The sequence below is a fragment of the Corvus brachyrhynchos genome, unplaced genomic scaffold, assembly GCF_000691975.1.
Source record: "Corvus brachyrhynchos isolate BGI_N302 unplaced genomic scaffold, ASM69197v1 scaffold53, whole genome shotgun sequence".
Lineage (NCBI taxonomy): Eukaryota > Metazoa > Chordata > Aves > Passeriformes > Corvidae > Corvus > Corvus brachyrhynchos.
The window spans coordinates 1922818-1939455 of record NW_008237681.1 but is presented as its reverse complement, the minus strand read 5'-3'; the positions used below and the strand labels follow the sequence as shown (position 1 = coordinate 1939455).

Below are 16638 nucleotides of genomic sequence, written 5' to 3'. Positions count from 1 at the left end.
CCAGGCGACCGCTTTCGCCCGCGCCGTTGCCATCGGCACGGGAACACCCCGGCCGGGCCCGCCCCGCAGGGTCTCACCCCAGCACCTCCCGGCCCCCGGCAATGAAAACAGAAGTGGCCTGAATAGAGTCCAGGAGATTGTTTATTGCTTTTACCAACTTTCTGAAACGTTACAAAAGATAATTTTATTCTAGCAGTAATTAAAACAACACAAAAGGCTGAATTTTTCACATTAAAGACAAGTCTGAGAATTGTGATTTCTGTATAAACTGAATATTGATTCTAGAGTTGGAATAATGTTTTCATTTGTTTTGGATTTGTTTATAAAGTAATAAAACGCCACTGTAATTAGAAAAGCAGTCATAAAAAATTCGAACCATACAGTATGTAATCACATTTCAAATAAAGAGTATTAAAATCAAAACTGCAGTTCAGCTGCAGAAACTGAACCTGGAAGACACCTTTGCACAGGAGCATCAGCAACAATAGAAAGGAAAATACTATAAATGATGTGTCTTTCCAATAAAATCATTTAGAAAAGTATCAATTTTCAAACTCATTCATTATTCCAAATAAATGTCAACAGATACTAAATTCAATATGGAAGTGTCTTCAGGTAAAGTTCAATGCCAACTACAAAGTCCTTTAAGTTTTCACTAAAAACATTATAAAATAAAATTGACAAACTTACTGAGCAATTTGCTTTATTTATAGCAATACACTTATGCTGACTCAAAGCTGTGTGCATCTACAGTATTAAAATTTGCCATAAAATAAATTACTGTTGGTATAAACAAAGTATTTCCCATGTTTTACTGTACTTGATAATTTTGTCCTAGATGAGTAATTAAAACATTACTAATCATAAGAAAGCAAAAAGAAAACTAAGCTCGCTGTGGTGCTCGCCTGACAGATGACATTTGTGAACTGAAAGTCATGAACCATTTACTTTATGATTTACAGAACCTATGTACAAGACAAACTCTTTAGAGCGGTGCAGGCTCTGCGACGTGACACCCATTTGTTACAGATATATTTTACAGCCTGTCAAACCCCCTTTGCAAAGGGCACGAATTAGGAAGTGACCATATAAAGACAGAGATGCAGGTGAAGCAAATGATAACTTACGGGAGAACTTCCATTAAATGCAGAAAAAATGGTCAAGATACTTGGCTGAAAAAGATCCCAAACCATTAGGGCACCAAGTTCTACCCTGACAGGTTTTATGATGACAAACTTGGCAATTTGGAACATTTCAAGGAACAATCGTATAAAATATTATGTTATAGCTGCAAAATTAACCTAGGAGGAAACTCTCGTTCACTTGGGCATATGTAAACAGAATGAAAACATGTCACTGTAATACATATGAAAATAGTAAGAATGAGTTTTCTAGAATATAATTTAAACATAAAACTGCATTTTAAGTGATACATTTTAGATGATAATTTAAATGGAGTGGTCAAAATTAAGACCTACATTTAATGTAAACATTCATATTTATAAATAAATTAGAAAAAAGAAAAAAAGGAAAAAGAAGAAGGAAAAAAAAAAAAAAAAGAGGGACTTCCTGAGGTGGCTCTGCAGCCAGGTACACAGTAGCAACTAAGCTCCATTCCAGGAAACCAAGGCATCTATAAAAAGTGCAGGGTTGTACATTTTCCTCTAACTGTTGGAATGGAAATCCATTGGCGTCGTTTTTACAGGGCTTAAGCCCTATGAAAAAAAAAAAATCAGTGCACAGCAATTATCACTGCTCTTTTGCATCCATTAAGGCAAAACATGTATCTACATACAATAAACTACATTCTTAGCTGTTTTAATACTATGTGTGATTTTAAAGCAGAGAAGGTATAAAAGGAGCAGTGAATCACTTAACCATACATTATCAACAGGGGTTTATGCACTTAATACCAGACCTTCTCCTGTTCATATGGGAAGAAAGTGCAAATGTAACTATTGCCCAAGAACACTGGAACTAAAGGTCACTGTAAACTGGTTTGCAAGTCATGGTATTTCTGGCACTGATTAAAATATCTACACAAATAAATACTGTGATTAGACTTGTGGGGCTTTGGTTTTGTTTCCTTTCAACTTTACTCAAAATATACCCACTTCCTGTAATATTGACTGAAACTTAACGCTTCTGAAGCAGAAGCCAAATACAAGGTGTGCAGTACCATGGAACCCTGATTTCCAGCATTAAAGAGTTAGAAATCCAAGAAGCTTCTAGTAATTTTTTGGGTCTTTGGAAACTGTTGCAAGACTGTGAACACAAAGTGTAAAATACTACTGAGAGGACAAAAGTACTGTGTTGTGGGTGATGCTACATAAAATGCTCAAAATATCTCTTCCCTCCATGATTCAGAGCAAGAGGTACTTAGTAGTCAACTACTGACATGCAGATGGTGTTGTGTGGGGTTTTTTTAAATAAGGTAGAACATTTTGAGAAACCATGTGCTGTAGTTTCACTGTATCTCAGTTTGATCAGAGGGAAAACATGGGTTATTTTCTGAAAGAGCATGAAGTCAAACTAAGGCACAAGCTACACTACTATCTAAGAATGCAGGTCATTACACAGTGTTGGTCAAACTGGTAATGCAGACCTCACTTGCTTTGCCACTGACCTGAGCCTTTGTTATGACAGTTTGGATACCATTATTTGTATTGCTGTACACTACGATTTCCTTTCTTTAAACTGTCTTCTCAGAATCCAGTCAAATGAAAAAAGGAAAGAAAAAAAATGTTATATAATTGCAGCACATTTAAAGGGAACAGTAACAGTCCATGTAATGTAAATACTATTTTTAAATGTTTCTATTTATTCCCACTGATTGCTTTATTTTTGTAATATACAATTACCTTCTCTACAGGTGACACTTGGCTGAAGAGCACCAAAATTCCACCCCAAGTGGTAGTTTCAGATAAAGTCTGCCCTCCTCCAGAATCAGCTCCTTTTGCAATAGTTGAGAATTTTATCACTTGGTCCATGGTAAAACTCCCAACTCTGCCAAAAGCAGAATTAAGTAAACAGCATCTTCTAATATTAAATGAGCACAGATTCTAATTAAAACCATTGTAATGCATCCAGAAAGGGCTAGTGGCAATTCAGAAGGTAAAGATATAACATTGGAAATTAAAGCAAAAAAAAACTAAGGCATAAGGCAAAAAAGAATTAAGAATGGACACTGTGCAGGTAAGTGATCAAGATTTTCATTTATATATAAAATTCTCATTATTTCAAATATTATAATGTTAAACACTAGAACTTGAAAATGTAAGTACAATAAATGCACTGACTGCATCTTTATCAGTGGAGTCCCCAAAAAATCCCATTTACTTTAATAAATGAATATTTATTTTTTCAATTCATCTTACATGATAAAAATTTATACTAATTAAAATAAATAAAGTGTTTAAAAATAAGTTGGTGTGCTATCATATATGCCCTTTACAACGGAGAGGATCAGAACTGTACATACAAATACCACAAGCAATTAGTAATTCATAAAATAATACTGATCACAAACCTATTCCAGAATTGAACTACAGCTAATTTAACCAAATACACAGTAAATTTAAAGATTTATTAACCAGGAAATATATTTGATGAAGATATGAAATACTCTAAAATCTTAGAGGTGAGTAAATCAGATTCTGAAAATCTATGGGAAAAAGTGTAAGCAAAAACAGGAAGAAAAGAATTCAAGAGTACTGACGTGGTGAGTACTTATAAATTCCTATAGACCAATTGCTGCCTGTAAATCCAATTTATATTGTGTAAACATGGAGTGTCCAGAATGGCAAATACTGACTTGGAACTGTAACTACCATTACTGCACTCATACTGCTACTGGACAATAATGAAAACTCAAGAGAATTCAAAACAAGAAAGAAAGCAGCACACCAGGGTATTTAGATACATTTTAAGGCTTAACTAACCACCTGACTTAGGGGTCTACTCCATTTCTGTAGAATAGGAGAGACATAATCCAGAAAACACTAGCATGGAGTGGAGACATAAAACACAGTAGTTCTTGTCAACAGCACATTAATATTTGTTCTATGAAACCATGAAAAAGTATACCCTGCAAAAACAAGCACTAATTGCCTGCATGGAAAACAAAACTTTTGTAGCACACATTATAAACAGAGGTATTGCAAAATTTTAAGCAATGTGGACCAGTAATCATCAGCAAAAGCTGATGTAACTTTTATGCACATATTGATTATTGAAAATAATAAGCATTCATTACAGTCTTCCTATTTAAAAATGAAAATAAAATTTCCAATAAAATAAATAGCTGAAGTGTGATTACCACTCATCTTATTTGTTGGGAAAATCTTCGCATTATGCAAGCATATCTACAGTGCCCTAAACAATGGCAGAAATTAAATATATGTTGCTCCTTAAATTGGAAATCACACTTCCATGGTATAATATCCTACAGTGATATATATACACACACAAATACACGCAATTCCCATTGGTTCCATTCTATAAAGATGTTTCAGCATCCACGTATCTCACAACACGTGAATTTTCCACTTCGATTTTCACACTTTCTGGTTTTTCAGGGCTGTTTGAAAACAAAGAAGAAAATGTAAGGTTTGGTTCACTTTACGAAAGATTAAATTTCAAACATTTTATACTTCACAATGAACACTGAAAGTATTTACATAAGGATGCTTTGATGATGATGCATTTCTATTGCATTCTAGTAATTGTTAAATACTCTTCACAGGAACAGTACAAACAAAGAGAGAAAACACCAACATCTCATCCATAAATACCGTATCTAATTCCACTGCTTTTATTGATTAGAAACTGTTAATGCAAAGCATCTTTAAAAACAAACAAACAAACAAACCCCCAAGACAGCCTGCAAAACTGTCTAATTAAAAATACCAAAAAACACATAACAAGCAATATTACTAATACTTCTTTATTCTTGGGCAGGGAAACCATCTGTTCACAAGAATGGGAGAACATTTCAGTCTGTTCAAAACGGGAAACCACATTTCCAACAACAGCAGAGGACAGTAAGAAACCTGTGTAAGTGTCCATTCAAGTGAAGCAGAAGACCCTAAAGACAACTGACACTCTTAGGGACACAGACACTGAACAGTCCCTGACTGAAGGACAATAAGGAATGTCCCAAAGTAGTTGCAAGTCAGTAGAAGACGAAATGGAACAGCATAACAGGGAGGATGAGTTTCAAAAGAGATGACACATCTGTAGAGTTGCTCTTTAAGGAAAAAAAAAAATATTAGAAATTCATGCAAAGAAAACTTCTGAGTCTCCTTAGAAAATACAAGTGTGCTGGAACTCCACAGAGTCTGTAAACTAAGCAAGATGGCTGAGGTAGAAAGACAAGGCAATCAGGATCAATTCAGAAAAGGCAAAAAAAATTAGAAACTTATCTTTTTAAAAATATATTATTTATAAGTAAATCATGCCAACCCACACAACACGTCATCTGGAATTATAGAAGACATGCTTCCTTCGGATTGCATTAGTATTTGAATATAAATCTGAAAAAAGCAGTGCCTACAGAACCATTTTTAGCACAGCACTAAATGTCTGTCTGTACCACCAGATGAAGACAGTTATGCAGAAAAACCTTAGCAGAACTGATATAGGTAATTTACTGGGAATTACTTTTGACTGACCAGTAGTGATGTCTCTGAATCTCAACAGCCTGAAAAGAAAGTGTAGCAAATACCTCAAAAGAGCAACCACTTGAGTTAAGGTTCAAGAAGCCTGCCTTTCAACATTTTCCAGATTAATGCAATATCAGATTGCCAGTTAAAAAGCTGGTTTCTGGCACCAGTAGTTTTTATTTTCCATTTGTGGTTTTAGCAAGTTCCCTACCAAGATGGAATTTTTACTGTACTAAGCTCAAGCAGGGTATTCCATAGAATCAAAGGGAAATATCTTACAGCAAAACGTAACAAATAGATAGTATAATAAAGGCTAAGAAGAACAAAAACCACTGCAAACCAGTCAGAAGCCTGATTTGCTAGTGTTGCATATAATTCCATACTAACTCAACCTACTCAGGAAACAGGAAAGTGAGAGATGAAATTGTACTAACTTATAACTGCCTGAAAACCAAATCTCAACATCTTAATTCTCCTGGAAAAAGACATACAGGCCTGTATCTCTTCAAGCCTTACATACCAATGGCTTCCCAATGGCACTAGAGTCATCCACAAATTCTGTAATGGCTTTCTGAGAATTTAGCGAGAAAGATTAAATAAGGAGGGTATACTGACACACATGCTCTATTATCGCTTTAATGCCTCTATTATTTGTCTTCTTGATGGTCTTGCTTGTGTGGTACTCAAGTTTTAAAAATGTTTTAATTAAACATGTGCTTAACATTTTAAAAATGTTTAAACAATACACCCTAGACATTCACTGGAAATGGTGCCTGCACTGATGAGTCTCTCAAGCTTTTCCTCTTACAATACCTCAAAACTCTGTCTCCTTCACCCTTGACTGACCTGCTGTCTGGCCAAAACAAAGCATCTTTCCATGCCTAGTTCAGAGCGATGCATGTGGTGAACAGACAGATGATATACAAGCGCTAAGTCACTACTAGTGTTTCCAAAAGTACCACAGATAGCTTGAACAGAGCCATGAACAGAGAGTATGAACACTCCAGCCTTGGACAGAGTATGAACACTCCCTCCTCACCATGAATGTTTTCGCTGAGATGTAATTTTATACAAAACCTGACAATTTTGTATCTCTGAAATATGTCTTCCTCTGACAGAATTGGCTGAAAGGGATCAACCAATAGAAAATGTATACAACAGACAACAGAATTGCTTAGGTTTAGTTTTCTGAGGCAAACATGCCCATTCTCCCCTTCCCTACATAAAAACTACTAAGCAACAGCTGCATGGATGTGGAACAGTCCACAGATACCAGTCCCTATAAATTACAAGCCTTTCAGGAAGTTGGGGATATTCCACTTAAGTATTCATGTTTTGGCTTGTTTTCCTTGATAAATTCAGGGAAATTCTTCCCTTGATAGATTCAGCCAGACAGGGAAGAAATTAGGATAGAATAGCAGAATGATTCATCACACACAGACTTTGTTCTTTGACAGGGAGCTCACGAGAGAAAAGGCTACTGGCCAGCACAGAAGATGCGTGTGAGTTTACAAGGATTGTTTACAGCACTGAGGACTCATGATCTGTCCAGGTACTTCATTCAAGTATATTTCATATTCACTGAAGATAGTATCTGAGACAGGTTTAATTTTTAGATATTGAAAATGAGTTGAGGAAAAGCAAACCAAGCAACCTACCCACCCACAAAAACATAGGGCAGATCCTAGGGCAGCACAAAGCAACAGTGAAAGTGCTGGACTTACCTTTTATTCTCAGGGGCATTTGTATTGTTGAGGATCAAACCACTCCCATGCTCATATACACTCTAGTACTTAGAAACCCTAAGCTCACCAGAGTAGGAAACACTTGAATTAAGCAAATAAATAGTAATTTTAAAATTACTATTTAAAATAATATGTTTAATAAAATAGTAATGAAATAATTCCTTGTAGAAATTGATAAACTTCAAAGTAAAGAGGAAAAATTAAGCTCAAATTCTAAAGTAAAAAGTCAGTAACTCAGATTTATAAACCACATATACTCATTTTTTTTTAGATACATTTCAATAAATACAAGTACAGTGCTAAACACAAGACGATAGTTAGACAATGTGTGAGTAATTATAGCTACCTCAGGTTAGCTCTGGTTACTTTGGCATTCTCAGTATTCATGGCAAGAGCCTTCCACTGTGCAGTTTTGGCCATTTCGTCTGATATGTTTACAACTGAGGGATCAGTGCTAAAGAACAAACATACTTTCTGGTTAGTATTCAATTCCTTGCAACACTATTATACTTACTGTCACTCATCATTTACATCAGTTGTGCCTTCTTTCAGTATTTACACAGCCACAAGTTGAGTTCATCTCTTAAAAGTATACTTCAACAAAAAACTGAAAATTTAACACACTAGCACTACCATAATTACATAGCATCTCAAACCAGTTTTTTACACAGATACCAGTAAGATATTGAAAATACTTGAAAAGTAACCTATACCTAACTTCAGAAAATTATTTTGCATGCCCAGAAATAATGGATTGAATCAAACTGTTGTGCTAAGGGTTTCACGAATCAGTTAAAACTTTAATCAAGAGCGAAAGAGCAAAGGTTAATAAGATTTTTTAAATTCAGGTGAAATTTGAAACTACTAAAAATCTAGACATGCAAATTATCTGGACAGATGACAAGTTTGTTTTTTTTCTTCCAAAGCCCTTATTAGACATTTTGCAAGGTTCTTTTGCCAGACCACTCCCCTCTCAACTGCTGCAGAAGATAAGTTTACCCTCAAAGATGGTAAGTTTTTAAAGCCCACTTCCACTTTTGTCCTCCACACAGTTACATGTACAGCAGACTTAGGTGTTGCCTGTAGGTCTGTCTTCTGTTCTGTTGCATATTTAAACTTCATAATCTACCCCAGGTCATCTGTAAGTTTTTCAAACGGCAGAAAAAACTTTCAAAGCCATTTTTCCTCAGGGATCCCCACAAGATACAAGGCAGCAGAGTACATACAAAACACATGCACACACAGTTGATGAAATCACAGTTCTACTGTGAGAGCAATTAGCAACTCAAATATGTTTTTTCAAAAAGCTTGAGCATTTTCATTTGAGTTGCTTAAGTCTGATTAAGCCTGCTCTCAGAATAGACAATAGCACTCGGCAGGAATATCTGTCTAATCCAAATTTCTGCCTATTCCCAGCTCTCATCAGGGTATATCTGGTACTACCCTAGATCCATAAGGAAGGCCAATTTTTAACCTAGGAACCCTTATTATTCGAGAGGAAAAGAAAATGTGTAAGCTATTTATCTGTGACATCTTCAGGTTGTGTTGGAACAGTTGAGAGTATCAGACAACTCAGCTAAATACAACCCCGGTAAGGGAGACACCAACTGAAACAAAATGCCTACAAAAGCTGAAAGAATTTCCATGACTAGAACTCCAGTACTTCCTTTTCTGGAAGAGAACCCATTCTCACATTTATGTTCAGAAAATAACTTTTAGAAGTAAAAATGGCTGCCTGTAAAACAGATTTTTTGTACCACAGAAATTACTGACTTCAGCCCTCACTTAGGTAAACCAAAGAATTACACACTTAGATTTCTTCTGAAAAATCCAAGTGGCTGGTAAACACATGGCTCAACTGATGCTATTAGTTGCTTAATGCTCAGTATTTCATGCACAGTAGCACACAAATATTCTGTAGAAACTGACCAAGGATGCTTCTTCACCTCTAGTACAGCTGGTCAAAATTGAGTCATCTGATCTGTTCAAGATGGTCATGTAAATTTATAATTAAGATGCAGTTTTAACGAACAATGCAATATAAAAGTACTAATGTAGCACCATGAGATAGATCTTCATATTTCCTAATCATGGCTAAGTTACAAGCTCGGGGAAAAAATTATTTCAACTCATACACAACCAACTTAATATAAAGCAAATTACAGCATCTGATACAGGAACCTTTAACAGACCAACATTATTTTATACCTGTATTTCAGGCTTTTTACAGGAAAATCCAGATTTGCTTCTCCATATGCAAGGTGTACACTGTCATTGTCTGAAAACATTCTCTCTGCTTCCTGTAAATTCCAAGTAAGAAGTTTGTAAAATTACTCGCAGAGCAGAAACCAAAGAAGTATCTCATGCTGACAGTTATTCCATCGGGGTAAGAGGCACTTCCCTGTAGGTACCACAGTTGAATGCAGGAGACAGAGCTTATGACCTTTCCTCTTAGAAGTGTTTTACTAAGACATGGGAGACTGGGGAAGGAGGGTGTTACAAGCCTCGCAAGGAATTCAAGCTAGGTGGTGTACAGCAAGGCAGGACTTTTATAGAGAAGTTTCAGAAGTTATACTACTGTATTACTAGTAACTAGCAGTTGCTTTTTATGACAGCTTCACAAACACACATGAGCAAAATGTCCCTGACACTATGAACAGTTTTGTGACTGATCTAAGCAGAATAAAGAAACCCTACTCCACTATGTCACTCTCCCTCTCCTTTCTCTCCATTTTCTCTCCTTCTAATCTGATGAAAGACAAAAACCCCAACTTTTTTGTGCTAACAGCTGCTTCTTTCCACTTTGCTTGCTATTCATCACAAATAAGAATCATAGTTCATAATAGCATAATTGAAACAGTGACTTAATTCCTTAACCACCAGCAACGGTTCCTCTAATAAAAAATTTCCTCTCATCAATGAAGAATTTCAAAACATGTATCTGGTATATAACGTCATATGCTCAGGTCACATAAAATTCTTTTAAATTGCTTTAAGTATTTCCTAATAATTTACAACATGCTCAGTTTGATTGTTTTCACACTTACTTCTTTCTCTTTTATCTTTTTGTCATCTTCTGTCTTCTTTTTACTTTCTGGCATAAGATCATCAAGCCAGCTAAGCTCTTTTTTGGTGAAACATAAATCCATGAGCTTGCGAATGAACACTAATGCTAGAACCTAAAGGGAACCACAGACGAAATACTTTATATTAAACTGTTTAAATGAACAAAAAAGCACACACACTTTCGGTACACTTAGAATCTCTAACTGAAGCCCTTTTTCTAGTACTAGATTTTATCTTACCACAAAGTTAAATCATTCCCACTTTCAGTAGCTAGTCACAACTGAATTGCTTATTTTCAGGAAATCATAAGTCTTTGTGTCAAAAGTGAACAGCTTGTACTACAGGGGGTTTTTTTTGTTTCCTTCCCACTCCCTTCTTTCTTAGGGCAGCAAACATCTTCTGAAGAGATCCTGAATACATGGAGTCTTGTTTTTTTATTAGCTGGCAAACCAGAAAACTTACCATCATAGGGAAAACAACAGCAGCTGCAGAGGCTTTAATCACCCACAACAAAACTAGACAAGTGAGCTGAACAACTGTGAAGATATGGACCTTCCAGAGTGGCACATAACGTAGATAAATCAGGTCAGGTTGATGTTTGGCAGGCATTCCAAACAGTTTTATACGGTCAAAAAACTGCATGGAAAATAAAATCATTCTTCAGTTAATTATTTTCTGCCTTTCCAGAAGAAAATAAACATTTTTACGGGACTACAGAAATGTAAGCTAATCCCAAATAAAATACTAATGGAGGACACTGAACATTCAAGTGGATGGAACTGGGGACTGTTTTGCTGGTGTTGTCCCCCCCTCTCACTAACAATAAAAAATTCCAGAATATTTCAGAAAATTCTTAGCTACACTACTGAAAGAATAAATAAAAAAGAACTGACAAGACACAGTATTGTAAGAACAAATACCTCAACATGACACTCAGGAAATTATCCTACATGCTATTCAGACAATATGAGATAACTTTACTGTGGCTCACATAATGCAGGGTGTTACAGTTTCCTTTTCATTCAGTGTTAAACAAAAACAAACTGCTCACTAAAAATCAGACTTTACCTGAATGCCTTTTAATGAAGATACTCCCATGTAAAGAAAGACACCGTACAAAACTGGCATTGGAATAAACTGGGGAGGAAAAAACACCCACAGTTAAAAGTGGAATCAACATAGCATAAGAGAGCAGTCCATATCAGTGAAAGGCACAGACCAAGTCATTTTTTACTTTATATTTTACTTAAGTGAAATCTGAGGGCCTCTAATTGAAAAGAATACATATGTATCATTGAGCAGCAAAATATCTAGAACTAACATGGCTATGACTAGGATACAAAAGAGGATAAAAAAGTACTTCTGCCTTGACTGCCCATTCACTCAATTTCCTAGGTTGCAACCAAGATTTCTATTCATGCTAAGTAGACTGCTTTATGTTGCTATTTGATAGGAACTGTATCAAGACTACTGTATTCTGTACAACTTCATGAAATTGCCATATTAAGTTTTACTTTTGAACACTTGTGTATCTAGAGCGGACAATACAAAAACCTCACCATACCAACTGAGCTATGAAAATCTGCTAATTATTCAGAGCTAAATTTTGCTCCAGTAAGAAGATCAATTTAAAGCTTATTAAAAATAACATTTACAATAATTTAAATTATAATATATAATAGACAGCTTATATAATTTTGTACAGTATGATTTTTATATTTTTATATAATTTAAAGCTTACTAAGATAACAAAGTTGTCCACTGGTTTCAGTGGAACTTGCATCAAACCTCTGCAGGGAAGCCTTCCTTGCTCCTGAATTCATTAAGCTTCCAAGTAACGGACAGCCAAGATACAATGGGAAATCTTAATAAAAACTGCTGCTCTCGAGACTGAACAAAAACCTTTATTTAAACAGTGTGGAATAAAACTATGCCTTAGGGATTCATTACTGCATGTGTGTGTGAGTGGCTAGTGTCTTCACTGTAAGTTCTATACTTTGATCTAGTATCTTCTACTGCATTAAATCAGTACAAATCCACACATGGAACAAAAGCACAGCAATGGCTCTGTTCTCCTTACTTCTTTTAAACAATAACAGTCATTCACACTGAAAAAGAAAAACATTTCTTAAAGAGCAAAGAGTAATAACTCCATTCCTATTAGCCTGGGTCCATAAAAAAAAGTATTAGTTTCTAAGAATCAGATGTTAAAATATGGGGTTTAAAACACTTTGCTTCAGCAATCAGCACTTTTAATTCCTGCTTTTGAGCAACAATAAATCTCCTTCAGTATTTCTGCTTTTGATTCTGATTATTCGCATTATACAGCTGAGCTCTTGATAACTTTTTGATGAGAGATTGTCAAATCTGAATACTTAATTTTAGTAACTGCTATGGCCTTATTCTTTTCAGACCTTTACATTCTTTAATAGACATACAAATGGTCAACTATTTAGGATTTATAATATGTAACTACTTATTAAACTATAGCTGTATGTTGACAGGATTATTCTTTCCCATCATCTAAATTTAAGAAGCTACATTTCTTACGAAATTACTCGTGATCTGTCTTTGTTTAAATAGACTTTTACAAAGTTCTTTAAAGGTACCAGCAGTTATGCAATATCTGCACTTCTGGCAACAAAAAGACAGTTCTTTTGTTTCTCCTTTTAACTACTGGATTTGAAACAACAAAGCAGAAGTTGAACAGATTTTAGTAAATCTGAGCAAAAATCCAACTGAACTGAGTAATTTTCTTCCAAAAGAGTCTTTGAAAAGTGACTAGGAATATAAATTAAGAGCTAAAGTGTAATCTGATGCTACAACACAACCAGCAAAATCACCATTACACTGTGATGATGCATAAAATAATCTTGACACTCTAAAAATCAAAGGAAGTTTAATAAGCTGAAGAACAAGAAGTGAACAATGTCATTTCTCCCTTTTAAAGCAATGTTTCTGTTCCTTCTGCTATATTGTATTACTTCTACTCAAGTAACTTTACATCTTTATCACACTCTTTTTCTCTCTCCATTTATGTACCCACATAAAAACCACAGTTTTTAAGTAACATGAACTCAAGAAACTAAAAAAGAGCTGGCAAGAAAATCAGGTAACACGGGAAAAGATGTTTTCTTCACTACTCACTACATTCCTAGCTGTCTCAGATTTCATTTTCTTGCATCCTTCCACATTGTTTGTATTCAACTAACATCTGTTGCTAAAAAAGCAATTTGAGAATGAGTCCAGGCATATCTTACTTAACATAACAGAACTTCCTAGCATTATGAAATGCTAAATCACAACATCGAAATCAAAAGCACAAAGAAAATATTTTGGGAAAACTGTCTTTTACCTTTAATACAGAGGTCATGAACACTGACATCCCCATCAGCACAAAAATCATCAATCCTGTCACTCGCTGCTCCCGGATTCCCAAAAACTTTGGTTGTTCTCCTGGGGCTGAGCATTCAGATTCAACTTTCAGGCTGTTAACATGACTTATGGACAGGACAGTTGCAGCAACAAACCACGGCAAGCCCATGAGAGAACATATTCCCAACATAATACCAACCATGAGCAGATCAAGATGATAACCACAGCCTTTCTGTAAAAATAAGCAAACAAATAACTTGATAAACTTTCTATTTATATGATATCATATTTCTAACTCAGCAGGTGAATAACCTACAACTACAAAAGTCAGATACTTTGAGAGTGTCCACAAAATTATATTTGCTCTTTATTAGTCCATTTATACATATATTTAGTAGCTGATGGTAATTTCACAAATTTGCAGAATGAATCTGATTTAAAATAAACCTGACGTACACAACATTAGACTTCCGTAAAAATTACTTTTACCTTCAGTTTATGCTCTTTCCTGTTTATAATAACGGCTGTTATTTGTTGATCCATGAAAATGAGAATGGTACAGAGTAAAGCAGGAAGAGCAGCAATCAAGAGTGTCCACCAAGGATTGCCTCCAAGAGGATCTATGAACCATCCTCGGTCTTTTCGGGTGGGCTGAAAAAAAACCCCAACCCATCAACAGTGAGAATTAAATGACTAAAACAGACTGCAGATTTTATCACCACAAACAGCTTAAATGAACAACAGATCATTCTCTTAAATATACATTTAGGTTGTTTTCCAGTGGTTTTGACCAAAAGACTGATTTGGCTGTTGCAAGTGAACATGACATTTATATGGAAAAAAGTAAAACAAATCCATTCAGTTCCTTTATTTTTGTACATTTGCACAAAAGAATGCTTCCCTTTCATATTATTTCAGTAATAATATGAAACAGAGTTTCTTCTGTCAGATGAAACACAAATCCAAAACAGAAGAGGAACTACTTGATCAACTGCATTGTAATCAAAAATAAGAAATTTCTGTTTCTATACAACTCCGTTTTTCTACTGTTCATAAAACTGCAAGCATTTTAAAAGTTACATTTTTCAAAAGTTTTTATTTCTTACTTCGAACTTCTCTGGAACAAGAAGCTTAGGAGAAGGTACTCCTACAAGATAGTCAATCAAAACCATGATTACTATGGTCAGAAACACTGCAAAGTCACTGATGGTAGAGCGCACCTATAAAGAAAAGACTTGTGTTAAGCCTTGCTTTTTCACCATTATAATTTGCAAGTCTGGAAAGTTGATTTTTTTCCCCCATAAAAGGAGAAGTTTATTTATATTATACTACACCACTGAACATTATCCATTTTTTCTTGTTACTTTAAAATTCAGGGTGCCTGCCAGCATAGTATGAAGTTGCAGAAGACAAGTATTTTGTACAACTGTTCACTCATTTAAAGGTGGTCTATTGCAAGAGGCAAATTACTTCAAACAACTCCATCATCTTCCTCTCCCCTCAATCCCACTAGGAGGCTGGGCCATCACAGCTAGTCCTTGGTACCTTAGGTCAATAATATTCATACATTTCATGTTTTAATTGATAGCAGGTGGATAATTTGCAATACATTCAAATTACCAAAGATAACTTTAGTAAACATTAAAAAGACATTGCGGGGATGAGCTGAGGTTTATCGAAGACCTAACCACTTCATTTTGCCTAGCAGAAGTTACATAAATCACTATAAGAAGAATCATCACATTAGCATCTATTAGAAATAGTAATCCCCTGAGGAACCACTCAAAACCCAATAGACATCAGTAGTTTGGGGAAAGCAATCAACTGTTTTGTACGGCTAGGTGAGGAAAAGAGCAGTAATATTATCTCTACTAATGATACCTGGCAATACCCATTAATGTGCAGAGATGGACTACTTAGGTCCTTCAAAGTTTAGAATACCTTGTTGTAACTCTACCAAAATACAGAATAAGCACCGAATTTTCTGCAGATGATTTCTTTCCTCAAATGTCCTAAATTTTGTAATTATTAAATGATTTTTGGGTTTTAATTTCCTTTCCTGTCTTAAAAGAAATCTCTCAAGACAGAATTCAACTCCATTAAATTACACTGAGGTATGTATTACAAGGTAACAATAGTCTCTAATCAGAATTACCTTAGTTGGGAAATAGCGTTTGGTCTTGAATTTCTTAAGGAAAGAGGAGAGGAAAAATGTTGCGAAAAATAGTATGACAGACCAGAAGAGAACATCTGGAATATATGGTCCGTGATGGCCACAAGCTGATCCACGAAACACACCATGAAATTCTAAACATTCCTGCAAAGAGAAAAACTCTTCATATGTCTATGTTTTACTCATTCAGTGCATTCAACCAAGCTTCCAACTTTTCTATAATAAACACACTTGAGAATGTTCATAATTCCAAAAAGGGGGTTCTTTCCTTTATCACTACCTCACCCGGAAAAAACCAAACGTGTGCTGTCTGTTCCAGAAGAGCCACAGTCGCCACCACTGATTATTTCAGGATGCCAAAATGCTGGGAGATGCCCAAGAAGAAAAAGCTTATTTACAGTCACAGTACTCCTATTCTGTTTTACAAAGCATTGCAAGATTGCCCAGGAAAAGCAGAATATCCAACATCGACTTTAAGCTAACGAACATAAAAAAGGATCTCCTCAGTTTCTCCCAACTCTTTGACTTTGTTTTGCTCAGTTAAAGGAAAAAACATACTCTTATAAAATAAGATTACCCAAACTATAAAAAAAAGTTTCTAGCAAATCATAAAGAA

The 16638-nt window shown here is 35.3% G+C and overlaps 1 protein-coding gene across 8 annotated transcripts in view; it reads right to left on the bottom strand.

Annotated features, from left to right (window-relative positions):
* Positions 1 to 123: 123 nt before the first annotated feature.
* SLC4A7 (solute carrier family 4 member 7) overlaps positions 124 to 16638 on the bottom strand; it is a 67115-nt gene continuing 50600 nt past the window's right edge. For 7 of the 8 annotated variants that reach the window (XM_017732096.1, XM_017732091.1, XM_017732092.1 and 4 more), the window contains 10 exons: positions 16005 to 16166; positions 14956 to 15069; positions 14339 to 14500; positions 13830 to 14081; positions 11543 to 11611; positions 10937 to 11110; positions 10456 to 10587; positions 9617 to 9708; positions 7755 to 7862; positions 124 to 4579 (listed from right to left, as the gene is read on the bottom strand). In XM_017732096.1, the coding sequence (XP_017587585.1) occupies positions 4498 to 4579; positions 7755 to 7862; positions 9617 to 9708; positions 10456 to 10587; positions 10937 to 11110; positions 11543 to 11611; positions 13830 to 14081; positions 14339 to 14500; positions 14956 to 15069; positions 16005 to 16166 (1347 nt within the window). In that variant the 3' untranslated portion in view covers positions 124 to 4497. The remainder of the gene's footprint in view (positions 4580 to 7754; positions 7863 to 9616; positions 9709 to 10455; positions 10588 to 10936; positions 11111 to 11542; positions 11612 to 13829; positions 14082 to 14338; positions 14501 to 14955; positions 15070 to 16004; positions 16167 to 16638) is intronic. The other variant, XR_001861324.1, reaches the window with a different exon arrangement.